The 22674-nt window shown below is 41.5% G+C and overlaps 1 protein-coding gene across 1 annotated transcript in view; it reads left to right on the top strand.

Annotated features, from left to right (window-relative positions):
* Positions 1-469: 469 nt before the first annotated feature.
* NUDT3 (nudix hydrolase 3) overlaps positions 470-22674 on the top strand; it is a 133039-nt gene continuing 110834 nt past the window's right edge. Inside the window, exon 1 of the mRNA XM_054569235.1 lies at positions 470-743. Coding sequence (XP_054425210.1) covers positions 645-743 — 99 coding nt within the window. The 5' untranslated portion in view covers positions 470-644. The remainder of the gene's footprint in view (positions 744-22674) is intronic.

Genomic DNA, 22674 nt, shown 5'->3' with positions numbered 1-22674 from the left:
GACTTTGGGTCATCTTCAGCCTCGGACTCACAGTGTGACCTTGTGCAAGTCCCTATTTCCCTCTTCACACAGCCAAACGGCTGAAAGAGCTGTGGCTCTACCCTGGCCGTTCCTGGGCGGCCCTGCTCCAGCGTGATTTCTTCCCAGGCTCTCTTGCCGTGCTCCCCACCAACCTCACCCCTACGCTGCTGGCGTAGAGACCGCCTCGAGTCGCGCAGCCCACTCAATCCAGACGCTCATTTACGCTGCTCGGACTGGGAGGGCGCAATTCCTGAAAGCGGCCGGTGCTGCGACTGCATGGTCATCCAGCAGGCCAGCGCGGTCTTACGCTGCTGACGCAGCACGCCCAAGATGGCGGCGCGGTTGTCGTCGGGGGTGGTGGCAGCAAAGGGGGTGGCAGCCTCGGGGACAGCGGGGACAGCGGTCGTGATGGCGGCAGCGGCAGCGCAGGACCTGGGACGAGGGGAATGAGGAGGTTGCGGCGGGCTAGCGGAAGAGCTGGGTAGCGGAGAAGCTGCTCCTTCTCCCTGCTGCTCCTGAGCGAGCCGGGAACGCGCGCGCGGGCGCGCGTGCGCGGCCGTCCGGAGCGGGCTCCCCACCCTCTACTCCTGCGACCCGCACCGCACCCCCACCCGGGCCAGAGGATGATGAAGCTCAAGTCGAACCAGACCCGCACCTATGACGGCGACGGCTACAAGAAGCGGGCCGCGTGCCTGTGTTTCCGCAGCGAGAGCGAGGAAGAGGTGAGGCGCAGGACCGGGGGTCGCAGGAGTCGGTGGCCGCCTCGGGCGAGGCGCGGGGGCGCGGCCGTCGGGGAACGGTGTGCTTGGGCTCCTGGCAGGACTCCTCGGCCAGGCCCTAGTGAAGTTCCGATGGAATTTCCTGAGGCGAAGAAGAAGGGGAAGGAAAAAGGATGGTGGGTGGGCTGAAAGTGGGTCTGAGCACAGCCATTCCGCCGGGCGGAGGGGAACGCTGGCCTGCGACTGGGGCACTTCAGAGCCAGCCGCCTGTCTTCGGAGAGAGTGGCCGCGAGGCATGGGGGTGGGTGGGCGGGCAGTGGCTGGGGAAGAGTGGTTTTCGGTCCAGGCCTCCAGGCTGGGATCCACGCAGGGCAGTTCCGCACTTGTCTGCCCAGCACATGTGTGCAGAGGCCGCCGTGCACGAGGCGCAGGCCGCCTCTTTGTGGCAGGGAAATAGTTCACTTCATTGGCAGGTTTGGGGTTTGCCCAGGGATTTGTGTGTGTCTGTGAGACCTGGGCGGGGATGGGGTGGGGGATTTAGTAAAATTTAGGACGTTGTGCAGAAGTCAAAGCCAGTTGTTTATAATGGGCTGGGTAGTCCTTTAGGTATAACCTGGGAGGAAAGGATATTTAACAACATAATTTTTGAGGGTTGAAAAATTTTTATTTTAATTTGGAAGGCCGAAAGTGGTACTTAAGATATTTGCCCTGATATTCTTATATTGCTCAATATCAAGGCCTTTGGGGTTAAATTGGCCAGCTAAATAGAAATACTTCGAATCAGTTTCTTTTTTGCATAGGGTACTTGTGGGGGGGTGGGGGAAGAATCTCTGCCTTTCAAAGCTGTTTTTGTGGTGGTAAAGGGAATTCAGAGAAGGAACATGTTTTGTAAATCCACAAAAATAGCACTATGGAAATTTATAAGATGCCTGTGGGAACACATTTCTCTCACGTGCATGGTAGTAAAATGGCAGTTAAACTGGAAACAATGAAGGACAGTGAAATTCAATATGTTATAGTCTGGCATTCAGCAGTGGGCTATGGTGGATACAGTGCACTGTGTTGAAATGAGGGGAAAGTAACTTGACCTGTTAGTTATGAAAAGAAGCCGTGATGAAAGAGACAGATGGATGGATTGGCAGGAGTGTTGGTCCAGAGATATTTAGGAGGAAATGGGAATTTAAATTATAGCCTGAAAAATATTAATAAAGCACTAGTTATGCTGTTGAGGGATGGTGTGTGTTCCCTTTCAGCAAAACAGAAGGAAATGGATTTTGTAATGGATTTTGTACTTTGTGTCCTAGCATATGTTGTAAGAACCCCCCTCAACAGATGCATTATAATAGGTGCACTAAGCAGGGTCATGTAAGTTATGTACTGTTTTGGGATACATACTTGAGCAAGTAAAATTATTGGTGGTATTTACTGCTCCAGAGGTTTTGTTCTCTTCATTACCGTATCATATGGAATCACAGGGTGTTAACTGGGTGGAAAGCTAATTAACATAATAACATGTCTCACTACAGTACTGTGGTTAAGTCTGTGAGCACCCAATTATAAGTATATAATTTAGTTGTGTGAATAGCGTAAGACTTTGTTTTAAAAAATCATACTAGAAGTTGAGGACATGTGAGCATTTTTTAAATTCTTAAATATTTTTTTAATTTATCGATTTTAGAGAACGGGAAGGTGGAAGAGAAAGAGAGAGAAACATTGATTTTGTTGTTCCACTTATTTATGCATTAATTAGTTGATTCTTGTGTATGCCCTGGTCGGAGAATGAACCTGCAACCATGGTGTATCTTGATGATGCTCTGAGCAGCTGAGCTACCCAGACTGGGCAACATGTCAGCATTGTGGATAAATTGGAAATCCTTAACTGATCATAAACAAATGAAAGAAAATTTCATTTTCCATTTTTCTGTTAAAGGTTTATTATTTACTTACATTAGTAGCATTGATGTTAATACATTTGACTGATCATGGGGAATTCTCTACTGAACTTTTTTTTAAAGTCTGTTTTATTGATTATGCTATTACAATTGTCCCATTTTTTCTTCCCCTTTATACCCCTCCTCCCTGTATGTCCCGTCCCTCCAACATTAACCCCCACCCCCACCCCCGCTTAACTCATGTCTATGGATCGTACATAGAAGTTCTGTGGCTTCTCCATTTCCTGTACTATTCTTAACCTTCCCCTGTCTATTTTGTACCTACTATTTATGCTTCTTATTCCCTGTACCTTTCCCTCCATTTGCCCCCTCCCGTAACCCTCTATGTGAACTCCATTTCTGTGATGCTGTTCCTTTCTAGTTGTTTGCTTTGTTTTTGTGTTTAGGTTCGGTTGTTGATAGTTGTGACTTTGTTGTCATTTTACTGTTCATAGTTTTTGATCTTCTTTTTCTTAGATAAGTCCCTTTAACATTTCATATAATAAGGGCTTGGTGATGATGAACTCCTCTAACTTGACCTTATTGTGGGAAGCACTTTATCTGCCCTTCTATTCTAAATGGTAGCTTTGCTGGAGAGAGTAATCTTGGCTGTAGGTCCTTGTCTTTCATGACTTTCAGTACTTCTTTCCAGCCCCTTCTTTTCTGCAAGTTTTCTTTTGAGAAATCAGCTGATAGTTTTATGGGAACTCCTTTGTAGGTAACTGTCTCCTTTTCTCTCGCTGCTTTTAAGATTCTCCCCTTGTCTTTAATCTTGGATAATGGAATTATGATGTGTCTTGGTGTGTGCTTCCTTGGGTCCACCTCCTTTGGGACTCTCTGAGCTTCCTGGACTTCCTGGGAGTCTGTTTCCTTGGCCAGATTGAGGAAGTTCTCCTTCATTATTTTTTCAAATAAGTTTTCAATTTCTTGCTCTTCCTCTTCTCCTTCTGGCACCCCTATGATTCAGATGTTGGGATGTTTAAAGTTGTCCCAGAGGTTCCTAAGCCTCTCCTCATTTTTTTGAATTCTTGTTTCTTCATTCTGTTCCAGTTGAATGTTTATTTCTTCCTTCTGTCCCAAATCGTTGATTCAAACCCTGGTATCCCTCCCGTCACTGTTGGCTCCCTGTATATTTTTCTTTATTTCACTTTGCATAGCCTTCATTTCTTCTTCTATTTTGTATCCGTACTCAATCATTTCTGTGAGCATCCTGATTACCAGTGTTTTGAACTCTGCGTCTGATGGGCTGGCTATCTACTCATTGCTTAGTTCTTTTTCTGGAGTTTTGATCTGTTCTTTAATTTTGGCCATATTTCTTTGTCTCGATGCACCAGTTGGGATGAATGTTTCTCCTTCAATTCCTTGGTTGTAGGACTTTGATACAGTTTGATTTTCTGGCAGTTGTGGTTGTCTTTTGTTTTTAAATTTGTTATTGTCCTTCTTTTGGTTCTGTAGGGAAGCAGAGTGTATCAACCTATGCCCCCATCTTTGCCGGAAGTCGAATTTCCTCTACTGAATTTTGAAAAAATCTTTTTTATTGTTGTTCTACTGAATTTCTTTTTGAACATTGGTTAATGAGAACATTCATGCAAATCTTTAATTACAGATTCAGTGGACGTTACAAGTAATACCTAGGAAAAACGAGAATTTAAAAAATGGGTCCATTTTAAAGTTCATCAGTTCAGTTAAATAAGTATGTATTAAGAGTCTACTATGTGTACAGCACTCTCTAATGTGAGATAAACATCCCTCCCTGCCCCTAAAAGATGAGTAGTTTTCAATGGGATCCCTTAATTAGGAGAGATTTTGGACAAAAAATAATCTCCAGGGTGCTGCTCACTTCTCAGATTATATAATTGTATTGGATGGGATGAATTTGTGAGTTCCAGGAGAACTTTAATGTTTTCAATAAAAGTCTAGAAACTGGAATATTAGCTGCCACTTTGTGGGAAAGTGGAATTCTAATTCAGTAGGACATTCAACCCATTTTTATTTTTTATGGGCACTAAAGACTTTAATCAAGATAGAATAGTTTAGCCCTGGGTAGCTTAGTTGGTTAGAACATCTTCCTGATACACCAAGGTTGCAATTTGATCCCTGGTCAGGGCACATGCAAGGGTCAACCAATGAATGCATAAATGGGTGGAACAATGAATCAGTGTTTCTCTCTTTCTCTCTACCCCTTCCTCGCTCTAAAATTAATAAATTAAAAAAAATTAAAGAGTAGTTTACAGAATATTATTAACAGTAATACAGTAGTAATATATGTATGAATAGGACCCTGATTTATAAATTTTATTAACCAGTATCAGGAAGCATACATACAATGTAACAAAAAAAGAGATGGAAAATATTGTCAGATAATAGACCATGAATCAAACCTTCTAACATGTTTTATCAGCCCTAGAAAATTTATTTGTAGGCTAGCTGAAATACTGATTCAGTATTTCAGGATGTGTGAACATATTCAGCGAGTTTACCAACCAAGTTTGTTGAGTGTCATGTTCTGTGAAACAGTTACAAAGGCAGCAGACATTCAGGGAACTGAGAGTCTAGTGGGAGAGATGGAAAAGCAAACAGACCCAGCAACATGAAAATGAGTTCCCTTTCCTTCAAATCTCTGAATGCTTTTCTTGTTCATAAACAAGAAATACATGGCAGGAAAATTTCCCTACTTAACCAATTTTACTAATTGGGATTTACATTTTGATAAATTAAAATCTTTAAGTTTAGGGTGTTTGTCATAACTAAACATTTATTACAGTACTTTGAACCTGATATACAGTGAACATTTTCTGACTTAATGTACCCTTTTGATGCAGGAGACAGCATAGGAAGAACTCTGAGATTGCGCTGCTGTTGCTGGCCAGAGGCTAGCGTCCTGGTTGCCAGGCAATTCCTTTTAGCACTTAGGTAGAAAAGATAGTCAACCAAGGCAGGGAGGAGGGGGAAGACATGTCTCACCCACTAACTCAGCAGTCCTGATCCCGTCCAGTAAGATTGCCAGGCACCTTGAACAACACAAGCAAAACTGTGATAGTGCAGGAGTGAGGGCGTCCCTGAAAGTCTGTGTATCATTTCACTAGCTGGGAAAGGAAAATCTTGAGACTGTGCATTCATCCCAAGGCCTAGAAGTGGGAAGAGGAAGGGGTCCACAGCGCCCAAAGAAAAAGCCCACAAAACAGCTTTGGTTAATTGCCTGCCTCCCCATACATATACAAAATGAACAAAGGAGTCTAGAGCAAGATAAGGATTTGAGCTAACAGACCCCCACACGTGCCTACGTTTGGGTAGTCGTGTCTCCCTGGGAGAAAGCTGGCACCAGCTTTTCCTGTCGATCAATATATAACTCCCGCACCCCCATCCCGCCAACTGTGTAAGTCCTCAGAACAAAGGACTCGCTCTCTTGGCCCTTTCTTGCCACACTGGGTTTGGGGGGCAGGGCTGGGTGGCCGGCTTCTGGCCACCGGGGTGCCGGTCACTCAGCCTCTGGCCTCTCTGCTCTTGCCACCCTTGCTTTTGCTCTCCCATTAGAACTGAGCACTAATAAACTTTACCTGTATGCTAATGGGCTTGCTGATATGTTTTTATCATGTCAGCAGGAAGAACCAGGTTTCTCCCGTTAACACTTTAACCAACTTGGCATAGTGAACACTTGCTTTTACTATGTGAGTTATGGGTATGATATAGCTGAACCATGTGGCCTCCCAACCAAGCTGTGCTTACAGAGAGTCAGTTGTATTTATTTCTGTGTCTGTTCATGTTCATGGTACTTCTTATTGTAGTTGTCTAGTGTAATTAAATTTGACATAAACCAGTGGAATTTGAATTTTATTAAAAAATGGTTTTGTGAGCATTTCAAATACTTTGGAATAATTCAATAATTTCAAATCTCTAAAATAAATTACTGCTTAATTATGTGGAGAAACAAACTGAGATAGATTGGGAGGGAGTCTTAAAAGTCTAGAATGACCCTGTACCTAGTCACTTCATGAATGTTTTCAGGTGTTTGTTTATATGTATTGAAAACATAGGTCATCACAGCAGGTGTGGTATATGAAAGAAAGACAACTTGCAATTCAGTAGTAGATCCACACTCAGGACAAAAATCTTGGACTACAAACAAATATTAGCAAATAAATATACATTTATATTTTTAATCTGCCATATCTTCCAGTTGATATTTTATCACAAACAGTATAGAAGGCAAACTTGTTGAGTAAATTTTTATTTCACTGGATTGGGTAATATGACATTCATCTTTGTCATATTATTCAACTTTGGCCCTCCTAAAGCACTCCCAGTGAAATTTTTTCCCTCTTCCCCCACTTCTTTCCATTTTTGGAGCTTCTGTGATGACAGGAGAGAGACACAAAGGGTGGGCTTGTCTATACTCTGTACCCTCCCCAGAATGGAGTGGGGGAGTCTAACACAGTCATTTTTAGACAATTGAAATATCTAGCAGAGTGAAATACTCACTTAGAAAAGTCAATGATACAGTCTATATACCAGATGACATCAGAGTGTCTGGCAAAGTTAAAACTGGTCCTAAAGGACCAGATATAAACTGGTTTGTTTATATACTCCCAAGGGGGAAGAGTGAGTACTGATATGATCATCTTAGATTTCCTTGTGCATTAAATCTTTTTGAAAAAGAACGGACCAAAGTTGTTCTTAAGGGTGTTAGGTTTTTTGAGCTGTTCCATCAAGGAGCCCTTCATCTCTTGGCAAAGGGCCACTGCCCACTTTCTCAGACCCTTGAGCACGCTAGGTTGGATGGGAAGATGATTGACATTGAAGATCTTCAGTGGCCAGGACTCTGGTGGCTTGAGTATTTGTCAGTAAAAATGTCACAGAAGAGCAGATGGAGGGACAGCTCTGCAGACCACACCTTCCCCCAGACTCTGGAGAGGGAAGTAAGACATAGGTGGCAATTCCAGAGGCAATAACCAGGATGAAGGATTTCTAGAAGATCTCGGGCTGGTTGGGTCGTTTCTTTGTAGTATATCTGAGAACGTTGACCCGGTCATCTGACTGGACATTTCTGTTTATTTCTTTTCTCTTTTTTTAAATTTTCTTTTTTTATTTTCTTTCTTTATTTTCTTTGCCCCTCATTTTTCTCAGTCTTTCCTGGAGGCGTGCGCACGAGCACATGCTTTCCCTTGTACTTGTCTAATAATACTGGTTACTCAGTTAAACATTTCTTCCATTACCTCTCATTCTACCTACTTCCTGAGATGGGAATCCTGGTCATATATACTGTAGTCTCCATTCTTTTCTACACCTTGTCCTAATCTTACCTGTTTTTGAGTGATTCTCATTTCACAATAAATACATAGTGTTGTGTATCAACTGTGTGTGAAGCAGTCTATATTTTTCTTCATAGCCTAGTATTGTACAAAAAGAAAGGGCCCTGTTCAAGAATGCATTTGTTTATTCTTTCAGCACACTTTTTTGAGATCCCTACTATGGACTAGTCTCTGTGTGAGACCCTGGGAATACACAGATAAATAAGACTGTAGTCCCTCATAAAGCCAACCCCTTTGCCTGTTCTGCTCTGTGCCCATCCCCTCTTGCCTGTCCAGTAACCTCGCGCCTACCGTGGCTCATCTCTTCTACTTCATTGCCTGTTCTCTCCACTATCATTCCTAGGCAAAAAGCCTGTAATATTTACTATCTTTAAAAAACTGCTCTGTTGACCCTGCATTCCCTGCAACTACCATCCCTTCCACGGCACAACTTTTCTGTACTTGGTTGTTTCCACCTCTCCTCTTTCCATTTTCTCTTGAACTCATTCCAGTTAGGCATTCTTTTCTCTGATTCCACTGAAGCCACTATTGAAGATAACCTGCAAGTTACTAAACCCAGAAGCCAGTTCTCAATCCTTACATTACCTGATAATTCTTTTCATCTTGAAACACTTTCTTCACTTTGCTTCTAGAGCATCTCTCAAGTCCATCTCTCAAGTCCTTCTCTCCCTTCCAGGTTGCTCCTTAATGTTTTTGTTTTCCTCCTCATTTTCCTGAGTCCTTTTCATTGCAGTGCACAAGGGCACAATCTTTGACTCCTGCCCCTAACGCACACCCATACAGTAGGTGATCTCATGCAGTCCCATCTTTAAATACCATGTTTATACTGATTATTTTCATATATCTATTTTTAGCTCTCTCTTTTGAAATCAGGACTCATATATCCTGCAATGTACTTAATATTTCCATCTGGATATCTGAGAGGCATCTTAAACTAAAATGCCCAAGCTGAATTCTTATTTCCATCTACCAGAAAACAAAACAGCAACAAAAGCCTATTTCTCCCACAGTTACCCCTCTTTCAGTAAATGAAATCTCCATGCTACCAGTTGCTCAGGTTAGAAACCTCGGAGTTATCCTTGATTTCTTCCTTTCTCATACCCACATCTATCTGATAGCAAGACCTGAACAACCTTCTCTCTTCAACCCCCACTGTGCTATTCTAGCCTAACCCATTATTCCCCTTCTCTTGGCCTATTGCTCTCTCTTCCTAACTGCTCTCCCTGCTTCTGCCCGTACTCCTCTAGTCTTCTCTACCACAGCTGCTGAAGTGATTCTTCAAACAGAAGCCAAATCATGTCACTCTGCTCCAGTGATTTAGTACTGTCTCAGTAAATCCAAAGTCTTCTCATGCTCTGGATAATCTGGTCCCCTGCCATGGCTCTGACCTCATCTCTTCCCCTTCTCCCACTTACTTATCCCTCTCTTCCAGTCACACTGGCCTTTGTGCTGTTTCTTCCCCCTGTTTCCTTCGTGGCTCACTCCAGGTCTGCTTAATTTTCACCTTATCAGACAGGTCTTTAATGATCAGCCTATGTAAAATAATATCAGTCCATTGTCAACTGTGTGTCTCTTATGCTTTTTTCTTTGGCAGCACATATCAACACCAGACATATTATGTATTCATTTATTTATTGTATGCTTCCTCTAACTAGAATGCAAGCTAATCCATGAGGATAGGAATTTTTTACTGTTTTATTCACTGTGGTGTCATCAGTGCTTCGAACCTCGATACTCAGTATTATTTGTTGACTGGGTGAATGAATGAACAGTCCCTGCTTTTAAGAAGCTTACAGTCTAGTGAAAGAACTGAAAGTAGCCAAAATACACCAAATGCTACTGTGTAATCTGTTGATAAATATGTTCCAGAGAAGTCTTACAGCTCTTTCCGTGTTTCCAGTATCTTAGTGACAGAGCGTCTGATGATCTTGAGTATCAGCGCAACTGGAATATATGTATACTTGATTATAAATCTTTTACGAATATAATTGGATCAATCTATGATAGGACACTTCGGATTTCTTTCAGATGTTGAACTTGAAAGTCTATACTATCTTGCAGGATTTGTGTCGGGTAGTTGATATATACTGATCCCCAACCCTGGTGATACGGTACTTCAGGGGAAAGGGTTTTCATTTTGCTGATAGCTTGGAACCTTTTCTTAATAAGTAAATAAGTACATCAACAAACTACAATCAGGTATATAGTGTATACTGTTTTAATGAATTGTCCATAGTGGTTCATAGCCTACAATAGAGGCAGACCCCCCCAAATAGATTTATTTATAAAAAGTTGTATATTCTCACATGTTTAAACTTTATTCAACTCTCCATTTGATGCTATACACCTATTGACAATTTTTTCGCTACTCAAAACAGTTTTTGAAGCATTGATTTTGATGCCTTTTAGTGCTTCTGTCATTTTTTGTTTCACCTCTTCCACATTGGCAAAATGTTTCTTTTTGAGGACCTTTTTTCATCCAGGGAAACAAACAAAAAAAGTCGCTTGGGACCAGATCAGATGAACAGGGGGAGGGTGGGACATGGGGGTCGTGCCATTTTTGGTGAAAAACTGCTGAACACTCAGCATGTTGTGGGCAGATGCGCTTGTAAATCACCCATCATGAAATGGGCAAATGCATTGAAAGAGTCTTAAAAAAAAAATTGCTGAAGCCCAACACAGCCTCTCACAACAATACCATCTGGTACACCGATACAGATGGGTTCCTAGAACATCCACCCACTGGGGGAAGCCCACCTTCCAAAAGGTAATTGGTTTTTTGGAGGTCCCCCTCAATGTCAAGTCTGGATTCTAGTTACTATTAGACTAGTTAATTTGAAGATGAAGGTTGATAAGAGATGGTCATAAAAATTTTCTTTCATCGTCATTTTGTTCTTTAGGTCAAAGTACAAAGAAACATAATGTTTGTGGGTGCTAGGTCATGAAGCATTTGATGTATGGTGATTAGCATATGAAACAGAACAAAAGAACCATCATAGGCAAATAAAATAATGTGAATAAATGAAAAATAAGAAATTGAATTAGGAAATAAAGCCATCAAACTTAAAATTTAGTAATAAAACATACACAACTGAAGTCTGACTTTCTTTTCTTTTTTTTCCCCTATCCTCACCCAAGGACATTTTTTTTCATTGTTTTTAGAGAGAGAGGAAGGGAGAGATGTGAGAGAGAAGCATCAATCAGTTGCTTCCCGTACGCACCAGACTGGGGATTATACATGTCTGGACCAGGGGTGAAACCCCCAACCTAGGCATGTGCCCTGACTGAGAATCAAACCTTCAACCTTTCGGTTACATGCAGGTGTGTCCAGCCTATGGTCCACATGTGGCCCAGGATGGCTGTGAATGCAGCCCAACACAAAATCATAAATTTACTTAAAACGTTTCTTTTGCTCACTAGCTTTCATTAGTGTTTGTGTATTTAATGTGTGGCCTAAGACAGCAACTCTCCTAGTGTGGCCCAGAGACATTGAAAGTTTGGAGAATCCTGGTTATAGGACTACGCTCCAGCTGATCCACACCAGCCAGGCCTAAGTCAACTTTCTGATAAAATCCTCTCAGCCCCCAGTAAAACTTTCTTGAATCCAGTTTCAGAATTTCTGCCCTAAGGTAACATGGAAGCGGCTCAAGAATGTTCATATCTTTTCCCTACCCTTCCTGGGCCTTTACTTTTTGAAACACTTTGAATAGGGCAAAGTGTTCATTCTTATATTCATTCATTCATTCATTTGTTCATTCATTTATTTATTTAGCAAACTTGCATTGAGTGCCTGCTTTTAGGCCATACACTTTTCTGGAGACACAGTGATGAACAAGGCAGAATGGAAGCCCTCACTCTTATGGAGCATTTGATAGGAATGCAAGGAGACAGTAAATGAGCAAAAATATAAGTGAACTTGATTTTAGGCAGCAGTGGGTGCTGGGCAGGAAATAAGTGTGTGATATGATTGCAGGTTGAGGTGGGGGTGGTTAGCAAATTTTGATTGGGTGAACCCAAATAGAAAGGCAAATGAAGAGGCACCAAGTGGGGAATAAGGTTGGCAAAGAGGAAAAACAGGAAGCTGGCCAGTATAGCTGGAGGGCAGAGTCAGGGAGAGTGGTGGGAGATATTAGAGAGGTAGGAGGGAACCAGATCCTGTGGGGGCCTTGTTACTCTAATAGTTTTCTTAATTCTTCTTTAATATTTCCTGTCTCTATCACTTAAAGCAAGCCAAGCCAGCAAACAAACCAGTAACATTTCATGAAACCACCTTCTTTCCTTTCAATGTGATGCAGGGGTGTCCAACCTGTAGCCCATGGGCCACATGCAGCCCAACACAAAAATCATAAATTTACTTAAAACATTATGCTATGTTTTTGTGATTATGTGTCACGCTGTATTCAATGTGTGGCCCAAGAGAACTCTTCTTCCAGTGTGGCCCAGAGACGCCAAAAGGTTGGACACCCCTGAAACGGTAGAAGTGAATTGAATGATAAGAATTTATTTAAAAAAGCTGTTTAATGTACAGGTGGAGATAAAGTACTGTGGTCTTTCTTAAAAATTTTTTAAAAAAATTTCATTTATTTGTAGAGAGGGAGAAGAGAGGGAGAACAGGAGAGAAACATCGATGTGCGAGAGAAACATTGATTGGCTGCCTGTTGCAACTCCCCTATCTGGTAACCTGGCCCACAGCCCAGGTTTGTGCCCCAACCAGGAATCTGAATCTACCAGACATCTTTTTCTTTGTGGGACGATGCCCAGTCAGCTGAGCCACACCAGTCCGGGCAGTATTGTGAAAATACTCAAAGAAAAGCTCCTAAAGTTTTATACTCTTACTAGAGTAGTTTAGTCAGAAAGTCTACTTTGAACAGGTGATATTTGCACACAATACAAAATTCAAAGGGTACAAAGCATACAAACTGAAAGGTAGAGCTTCTTCCAATACGTCTTCTCTAGCTACCTGTTGCGCTGCATGGCAGCTAGACAGGGCACCCATTTCAGGGAGTGCGGCTGGGGTTGCCGCTCCTCCCAGCCAGGGCAGCAGCTGCTGCGCTGCAGGGAGCGCCGCACTCCCTGAATCTGAGGGAAACCCGCGGAGGCCAGCTGAGATGGGAGCAAGCTTCTGAATCCCGCAGAGCCCGTCCAGGGGTTGTCACGGAAGAGGGGAATAAACACAAATCGTTGCAAACACTTCCCTGTTTGCCGGGAGAGCAGATGTGGCACTGCCCCCTTAGTTGAGAAAGCTGTGGCACATCCTTCTAGTGGGGAAGGCCCCGTCACCCTTTGTTCCAAGGCTTTTATTGAATATACTATCAGTGGGGCTAGGTAACAGGAATGCATACGTTATCTCATTACATTAGTATGTTAAGTTTCACAGAGAATATATAGTGCTTTTAAGAAAACAAGTGACAGGAATACACTTATTTACATGGGTCTAGGAGGAGACTAGTATCAACGAGAAAGACTAAAGATAAGGCCAAAGTAGGCATAAAGGTGCCTAAACATATAGGGTATGGGGTGTAAATAATGTAAAGGTCCTTCTCAGCATGAGCTGGCCAGAGCTTTGAGGAAAGAACAAAGAACACGAAAGAATTTATTTTTAGTCCTGATTTCCCCAGGAACCACCAGGTCTGATTTAGGGCTGATTCCTGCACTGTTTCAAGCCTGAGCCAGGCAGGGGGAGGGAACTACCAAGAGATAAGTAGACTGTTTTTTGGCTATAATGAGGACCCCAGCCACATCCAAGCTAAGCAGAGAGGTGCAGGCCGTTTTGCCCTTCCTCTGTGTCCTCCAATTTCTTGTCCGCTGCCTATACTAGTCCATGCCTGTCTTAGGTCGCCCCTCCCCCGAGGGATCTTACCTATCGTTGACAAGGACCCTCCCAAGGCAAAGCAGAGAGGCAGGAGCTATGCCCCTGCCAGAGGGGGACAGATTGTGTCTCCTCAGGAGCCTGTTTCTCCAAGGCCTCCTGATTATTTCCAGCCTTGGGGCCCTCCAGCCTGTCGGCAAGGTTACAGTTCGTGAAACCAGACAGGGCGTTTCCCAACAGCTACCCAATTCCTATTCACTAGATTTTGCCCTAGCCTCCTTTTTCAGAGATTGTGTTTGTGTGTGTGTGTTTAACAGTCAGGTGGTTTACTTATAAAAGTTAGTACTGCTGGGCATTGCAAGTAAGATATTGGGGACATTTTTTGTTTAATAGAACAAAGTTATGCCAGATTTTCCCTAGAAATGTACTTGAACTGGGGCACTTCAGTACCTATGCTTTCCAACACTTATGTAGTTTCACTGAGGTTTGATTACCTTAAGTGCCAGGGATCCTTCTAGAGTGGGGAATTGCTAGGAATACAGCGTTGTGTGTTTGTAGGATCAGTTATTGTGAGGCTGAAAATTTCTTGGTAGTTGGCTGTGTGTGTCAGGAGAGTGCTATTGTGTAGAAGCTACTTGCCAAACTGAGACAAGTAGCCCCAGTTGTTGTCTAGGTTAGACAACAACTCAGCAGTTGTCTAGGTTAGACAACAACTCAGCAGTTGTCTAGGTTAGACTGGGTTTGCTGATTTCTAACTGGTCACATTGTTTAGATTACTCAGAGTCGACCTTTGAAGCCAAAGTACCTTCTTTTTCAAGGTAATGTATGAGCCTAAACCTTGTAGGAAGCTCTTTACTTTTATTCATACACCTTTGCACATAGCTGTAGAATGGTGGCCAGTAGAATACTGAGTGGGATTGTGGCCTTTCATCTCCTCCTGAGGCAGACCATGCCTTAAAATAAACTTTCTATCTCTTCCTACCAGTCCCCCACAATGCAAGAGCTGGATATGGGAAAACTTGACTGGAAAAGATCATCATAATGCAACCTCCTTATTTACTTTCAAATGGAAAAAAATTACTAGAATGATAAATCTATATTCAAATGTGAGCACCAAAAGTATTTGCATATTTTTTCTTCTTTTTTTGACTTTTTATGCAATTTAAATTGTGCGCTGCTGCAGCTTTCTTAGTGCAATTAATTAAAAATAGACTTTCTGCAAATCTGGTAATGTATCTAAGGCAGGGTGAGATTGTGCCTTCTGTGTGATTTATCCAAATACACTTTAAAAATTCTTAGACAGTTTAGGAGGCTTTTTAACTCATTTTCAAAATGAAAAATTAATAAACTGGAGTGTCATAAAAGATCTTATGTTGGTGTATTTTGTGAGCACTTCTGAAAGGAAATAAAGAGATTGAGTTTCTACTCCATGTAAAAAATTATTGCAAAATAAAAATTTAAGTTTAAATCAAGTAAAAACCTGTTTATAAAGAGGAGACAAGAGTATTATAAACATTTTTAAAAATCCCTTAGACTTTCTTTGTATATAGTTAGTTGATCTCTTTATTCATAAAGAACTTTTATGAATACTGCCTTTTAAAGAACTGCTTGTGCATTGGGCATCGTCTCGCAAACCTAAAGGAGGCTGGTTCAATTTCCAGTCAAGGCACATACTTGGGTTGCAGGCCAGGTACCTGGTTGGGGCGTGTGAGAGGCAACTGATTGATGTTTCTCTCACACATGAATGTTTCTCTCCCTCCCTTTCTCTCTCTAGAAAAATAAATAAATAAATAAATAAACTTTTTAAAGAACTGCTTGGAAAATCTTGTGTGTGGGTTTTTTTTTAACACACTTTTCTGATGTGCTTTAAAAGAGGAGCTTAGCAATGATGAACAGAAATGCTAAATATTCAGAGGAAGAAAAATCACGATTCTTCCTCCTTTTAATAGTACAATAGAATATATATAGCAATCCTAATAAAATATGCTTTATGAGAAGTTGTGTACTTTTATATAACACTTTTTATATATGAGTACCTTGAACTAATTTAAATAATTGGAACTTTGATTATTTAATGTGTTCATTTGCTTCCTCTTTGCAGAGACGACTTGGTTGGTACTTAGATTCAGTCATTTACTAAATGTCCTGAGCCCTACTCAGCTTTTCCATCTATCACTGTGGTGTTGATTTCTTCCCAGGAGGTTTTGCAGTTTTGGTAGAATAAGACAAAACTTACAAACCTTACTGGTAAAATGAGTTGGAAAAATAATCCAGAGAGTTTCTGTGTGTAATAATTGTATTTATATGGTATTTTCATAGGTTTAGCAACTATTTAATAAGGAGCTAGCTTGAGGTCATCCTTCTGCTAAGCACATCTGAGTGATTTTTCTTTCAGAAAGAAATTAATTTTTTTATACAAAGGTAATTGTTGTATATGGAAAGCATACTTTGAGCTGAGGAGTTTAAGATGTATAGAACACGGAATCTGAGCTCTTGATGAGCTCTATACTGTTGGAAAGATGCAGTTGAGAATGTAAAATAATTAGAATTGATGGAGGAGTCTATGAAGATGAGCTGGAGTGTCAGGGACAGTTTTCCGGAGCGCAGAGCCACACCTGGATGTATTGGTTGGGTTTGGGTAGCTGATGAAGAATATTCCAGGTGGAAGTCATGGGCCCAGGTAGGCTGTGGACAGTCAGAGGCCTGGGTGTATATAGCCTTTGGAAGCCTGTTTGTCCCTCAGTGTTGTGAGGACAACAAACTAATGGCTTATGGCTGCATTTGGGCTGCAGGATAATTTAATTTTTAAAAATTATTTACCAACGTTTTAATACTGAAAATTTTCTTTTTAAAAAAATTAATTTATTATTACAGATGTCCACATCCCCCTCCCCCTTTGCCCACTTCCACCCATCCCTTACCCCAGACTGTTGTCTTTGTCTATGAATTATGCATGTATGTTCTTTGGCTAATCCTTTCACCTTCTTTCATCCTTACCTCTGACAGCTGTCAGCCTGTCCCATGTCTCTGTTAATATTTAATATTGAAAATTTTCAATAAGAAACCTGGTCCTTAAGATTCTCTTGAAAAATCACAAGGTCTGGCAGCACTGGGCCAACATTCCTGTGCAGTGACTGGCCAGAGCTGAGTGGTGGCTGCCCTTTGCACTATTCATGCCTCCTCAGTTGGACATAGTCCTCACACTCCCTGTGGAGATTCCAAGGCTCGGTGTCAGCTGCTGTTTATTGTGGTGGCTGAGATGTTACTGCCTTTTTAAAGGTAGAGTTAAGAGGAAGGTCAGATGTTTCTTGTACTCTTGCAGATTTCTCTCAAAAATGGAAAGATGGAAGATAAAAAAGGGCAACATGTTTCAAGAAAAATGGGAGAGCACATTTCTTTCTGGAGATGAAAATATTCCTACTTTTTCTTTCTTTCTTTTTTTTTTTGGAATCATGATGTGTTTATGTCAGCATAGTCTGATTGACTTCACATACCTATGCTCCCCTACCCAGGCCCCATAGGGTGGCATTTGAGTTTTGATGTCTTTAGTGGTCAAGAGATTAGACCCCGTAATCAGACAGATCTGAGTGGGAGCCCTGGCTCTTAACACTCACTAGCCTGGTAATCTTGAGCAAATTATGTCTTTTTGCCTCATTGTCTCACTTGTAAAATGGAGACAACAATAGTACCTTGCTCTATTTCATTGTATTGTTGGTGAAATCATTTAATGTATACAACACAGTCCAGTGTCTGAACACGTGTAAACATTTAATGTCAGCTGTGTATCAAGCTAAGAAAAGGTCCATTTCTTTTTTTCTTAATTTTTGTTTATTCTTTTACAGTTGTCTCAGTTTTTCCCCCTTTGCCCTCCTCTGCCCAGCCCACCTGCCACTCCCACAATCAATCCCCAAACTGTTGTCCTTGTCCATGGGTCATTCATACGTGTTCTTTGACTAGTCCCTTGCCCTTCCTTCTACCATTTGGCCCCCTCCCTCTTCCCCTCTGGCAGCTGTCAGGCTATGGAAAACTATGTTTCCATGTCTCTGTTCTGTTTCACTCATTAGTTTATTTTGTTCATTAGATTCCTCTTGTAAGTGAGATCATATGGCATTTGTCTTTTACCAACTGGCTTATTTCACTTAGAATAATAGGCTCCAGTTCCATCCATGCGGTTGCAAAAGGTAGGAATTCCGTATTTCTGCTGCATACTATTCCATTGTGTAAACCTACCACAATTTTTTAATCCATTCATCAACTGATTGGCACTTATGCTGTTTCCAGCACTTGGCTACTGAAAATAGTGCTGCTGTGAACATAGGAGTGCATGAGTTCTTTTGAATTGGTGTATCAGGATTCTTAGGGTATATTCTCAGCAATGGAATCACTGGGACAAAAGGCAGTTCCATTTTTAATTTTTTGAGGTAATTCCATACTGTTTTTCCACAGTGGCTACACCAGTCTGCATTCCAACCAACACTGTACTAGGGTTCCCTTTTCTCCACATCCTTGCCAGCATTTGTTGTGTATTGATTTATTAATGATACCCATTCTGACAGGTGTGAGTTGATATCTCATTGTGGTTTTAATTTGCATCCCTCTGATGGTTAGTGATGTTGAGCATTTTTTCATATGTCTATGGGCCATCTGTATGTCCTCCTTGGAGAAGTGTGTATTCAGGTCTTTTGCATGTTTTTTAATTGGATTGTTTGTCTTCTTGGTGTTGAGTCATTAATATTTTGTATATTTTGGAGATCAAACTCGTCCAGTGTATGATTGGCAAATATGTTCTCCGATTCAGTTGGTTCCTTTTTCATTTTGATGATGGTTTCTTTAGTTGCACAGAAACTTTTTAATTTGATGTAGTCCCATTTGTTCATTATTTCCTTTATTTCTCTTGCCCTGGGAGATATAGCAGCAAAAATATTGCAGAAAAATGCAAATTTCTAACTGCATTGCAGTTGATCTTGCACTAGGAAGAGGTTATGGGAATTTCTGGGCCCTGGTGGTTTGTGTTTGTTAGTGCTTTTTGAGCTGTAGGCACAGTGTTCCATTCAGTGAACAAGGCAGACACAGCCCTGCCTTCACGTTGCTTATAACCTGGAACCTGGAAGAAAAATGACTAAGCCAGCAATTGGAATATGGTGTGATACTTAAAGTAGAAGATCTTAAAATAGAGTAGTTTAATGATTCTCTGTTTTCATCTTTTGTGACATTTCAGTGTTAGGAGAGGTACCAGACAGGGCAGAGTACTGGTGATGCTGGGCCCTGTTCTTAGGCGCATGGCACTGTAAGTGGTCCACTGTCTTTCCTACTCCTTCCTCAGAACATCATAATTTATGGAATACCTACTATCAAGGAAGCAGATGACCAAGGCTGGCAGGGAAAAAGGAAGAGAAGCCTTTCTCTTGACAAAGAAAATTCTGTCTGCCTGCCTCCCACCTCTGCCCCACCGTCTGTGCTGGGAGAAGAGAAACTAAGAGGGTCCAACCTAAACCAGTGTCTGTAAGAGGGATAAAGACACTTCTTCTCATTTGCAAGGATTTGAAAACAAAAAGGCAAACAGGCAACCCTGTCTGTTTTGAACCTGGGAGCTGCCACTGGGAACAGGAAAATCCTTCAAAATTTTATGTACTTTTTATTTCATAATAGTAATACTATATACTATTAAAAATTAGTACTTAATTGCATGTCTAAGAAATTATGTTTAAAAAATTTTTTTTCTGTAATTGATTTCAGAGAGTGAGAGGAAGTAGAGGGGGCGGAGAGAAACATCAATCTGTTGTTACACTCATTTATGCATTAACTGGTTGACTCTTCTATGTGCCCTGACCAGGGACCGAACCCGCAACCTTGGTGCATCAGGATGATGCTCTGAAAACAGAGCTACCTGTCCAGGGCTCTAAGAAATTGCTTGAAATGCATTTTTAAAACTCTGAATTATTTTAACAACTTGTATCTTATTACTAAAATAACCTCTGTGGATTGCTTTTATAATAAAACTTTTTTTTTAACTAGAAATACAGTGCTATGGGAGAGAAAGAGGGGAGATGAGTTCTTAGGTGTGATAAGGTGTGTGACTGGGAAGGACTTGGCAGAGGATTTGCTGAAGAGACTGGGGGGAGGGTATGCTGTGGTCAGACTGTCAGAAGAGGGCAAGGGCAAGTCGAGGCAATAGCATAAACAGTGGAGTCTCTGAAGAGTTTGTTTTTGGTGGCTATGGTGCAGGCATTTGTATTTGAGTGTATTGAGTATTTCTGGTAGATTAGAGAGCATAGAATAAATATTTCTAAGAGTTATTCTGTGAATAATTTTGGGAGTGGGTTTATCTTTGGGGAGATAGATAAGTATTTATTATTTCTGGGGTCTCTGGCTATCTCCTCCTTCTGAGAGCAGTCTTCTCTCCTTTTTGGAGACAGCCCCCTTGGAGAGGAGAAATGCTCATCCTCCACTCCAGAAACTCAATAGGCCAGTGTAGTAGCTCCCTTCTCTGATGTGCCCTTGTGGGTGCAGGATTCAAGTTCCCCTAGATGGCTGAGTGGAGGGCGAGGAGAGGGCAGTGGCCCTTTCCTGACCAGGTGTTTGTGCTCTAGACCCAGGCTGTGGTTTCTGCTATGGGCTCTGGAGTGCCCATGGCTCTTTAGACCCTCCACTCCAGTTTTCTGAGCCTTTGATATTTCTTCTAGTACATTCCTTTTGGCTACAGAAAACCAGACTTTGTGTATGTTACTTGCAACCCAAGAACCCTGTTTAATTCACACCCTGGGTAGTTTTATAGGTAACCTCCTCACCAATCCACTGCACTAGAAGAAATGATGTATGTGTTGAAATTTATTTATTCTTTTGTGGAGGAGCTTTTTAATTTTGTATATGGAGCAGAGCTTTAACATTTTTCTTTTGTGTGTATGTGTATGTGGGGGAATTTCTTCATGCTAAAGTTTATAAAATTCTGAATGGCCAAAATACAATCCAGTCAAATTAGAGCAAAGGTAACTAACACTAGCTTGAACTCTGATTGATCTTTTTGAATTTTTATTTATTTATATTTTTTTAGGGAGTAAGGAAGGGAGGGAGAAAAACATCAATGTTAGAGAAAAACATCGAACCGTTGCCTCCCACACACATCCCAACCAGGGACTGACCCACGTCCCAGGCATGTTCTCTGTCTGGGAATTAAACTGGTGACCCTTTGCTTTGCGGGACAATGCCCAACCGAGCCACATTGGTCAGGACTGATTGATCTTTTTATTAAATGTTTACCAGCATCGTCAGATCCTCTCCCTCCTTGATACTTATAGTTTCTCTTTTTAGAATTGTCCTAAAGAGTATTTGTGAATGTGTGAATTTTTAGTATTTTAATCCTTAAGGGTGTCAAGGACCAGATACAAAATGAATTTTTAAAATACAAGTTTATGAAAACTGTAGGATACTTTTTAAAATACACATCTTGTTATCTCCAAATTCTATCCTGAGTTTATTGAGTCTTTATACAAAGAATTATTCTGGACATCTCCCCTGCTCTTCAGGAAGAATGCTTTTCTAAAATGATGAGTTAAATTTCCTTTAGTCATTTTAGAACAATTGAACAAGCAGCTGCTGTGGGTTTTGTGTGGGGTCATATAGTAAAATTGAAGAGGCAGGACTTAAAGTACATGGAACAATTAGAAAAATGTAGAGAGACTGTGCTCTGGAGGTACTTCATGTTGGAGGCAGAATACTGAAGTACTCAATCTTGGACTTAAAGAAATCGATAGGATTTAGATAGAAAGAAGGGAACAAGGGAGAAGGGAACCAACATGATTGGGGGTGGGAATGAGCTTGTTGCATTTCAGAGACTCTGAGTGCATGAGCCTCGATTGGGACTAGTGGTGTGGAAGGCAAGAAATGGGGTGGAGGGGATTTGAGGGCATAGGACCTTGATTTCAGAGGATGAGGAGTTTGGGTTTGCTCCCGCAGTGGGAACGATGATTATTCTTCAAAGGGTTATTGTGGGGAGGCTTGTTTGAGTGTGGAATGCAGGATAAACTTGATGGGCCTTTCACCGGAAGGAATGGTTGGGAGAATGCTATTCTATTCTAGAGTTGAGAGCCATGGCAACAGGGAAGTGGAGTGAAGGAGTAAATTAAGAGGTATTACAGTCAAAGTGGACAGACTGGGCAACAGATGGTATGCTAAAGATGAAGAGGGTTGCATTGCAGTTAAAGACAACTTTTACATTTTGATCCTGGGTGACAGGAAAAACGAAAATTGAGAAGCAAGGTTGGCTTTGGAGAGAAGATGATACTTTGGTTGTTGTCTTGTCGAATTTGAACAAATGGATTGATGATAGTTGGAGATGTGGGGCTAGACGTGGAGCAGGAAGTCAGGGCTATAGTAGAGAGTTGAACGTCAAGGACCTAGATGGGGATCCTGGAAAGTCAGCATGAGAGAAAATGCACAAAGAAAAGCTGAGGGCAGGGTCTGAACTTAGGGCGTCGTAATGGTCAGAGAGGTGGTGTCACACAAGTTGAAAGAGAGGGACATGTCAAGAAAGGAATGGTGGGTGATGGTGTCAAACATAGCATAGTCAGATATAATGAAGATGAGATGGAGCAGCAGAATTAAGGGTGGCTTCAGAGAGCCATTCTAGCAGAATGGTAAAATGGGCTCATGGATTTAGGTTGATCAGGACAGGCTTTAGGAAAGAAGTGCATTTTCTTCTTAGATTGGAGAGTACATAAAAGAAAAAACCTAGAGCCTCAATTATATTGATAGGAATTTGAGGAATTCCTTCCAGATAGTCCCATCCCTCTGAGAAGTTAAGTTTATTACTGCAAGTGGTCTGATAATAGGAGTTTGAGAGGCAAGAAAATGTCTGTCAGAGTTGCTGTGATAGGGTTGGGATTAAA

Source organism: Pteronotus mesoamericanus, unplaced genomic scaffold (assembly GCF_021234165.1).
Source record: "Pteronotus mesoamericanus isolate MK-2021 breed Mesoamerican mustached bat unplaced genomic scaffold, CSHL_Meso_final contig_20, whole genome shotgun sequence".
Classification (NCBI taxonomy): domain Eukaryota; kingdom Metazoa; phylum Chordata; class Mammalia; order Chiroptera; family Mormoopidae; genus Pteronotus; species Pteronotus mesoamericanus.
The sequence above is the reverse complement of the archived record's forward strand: the minus strand, read 5'-3'. Positions and strand labels throughout refer to the sequence as shown.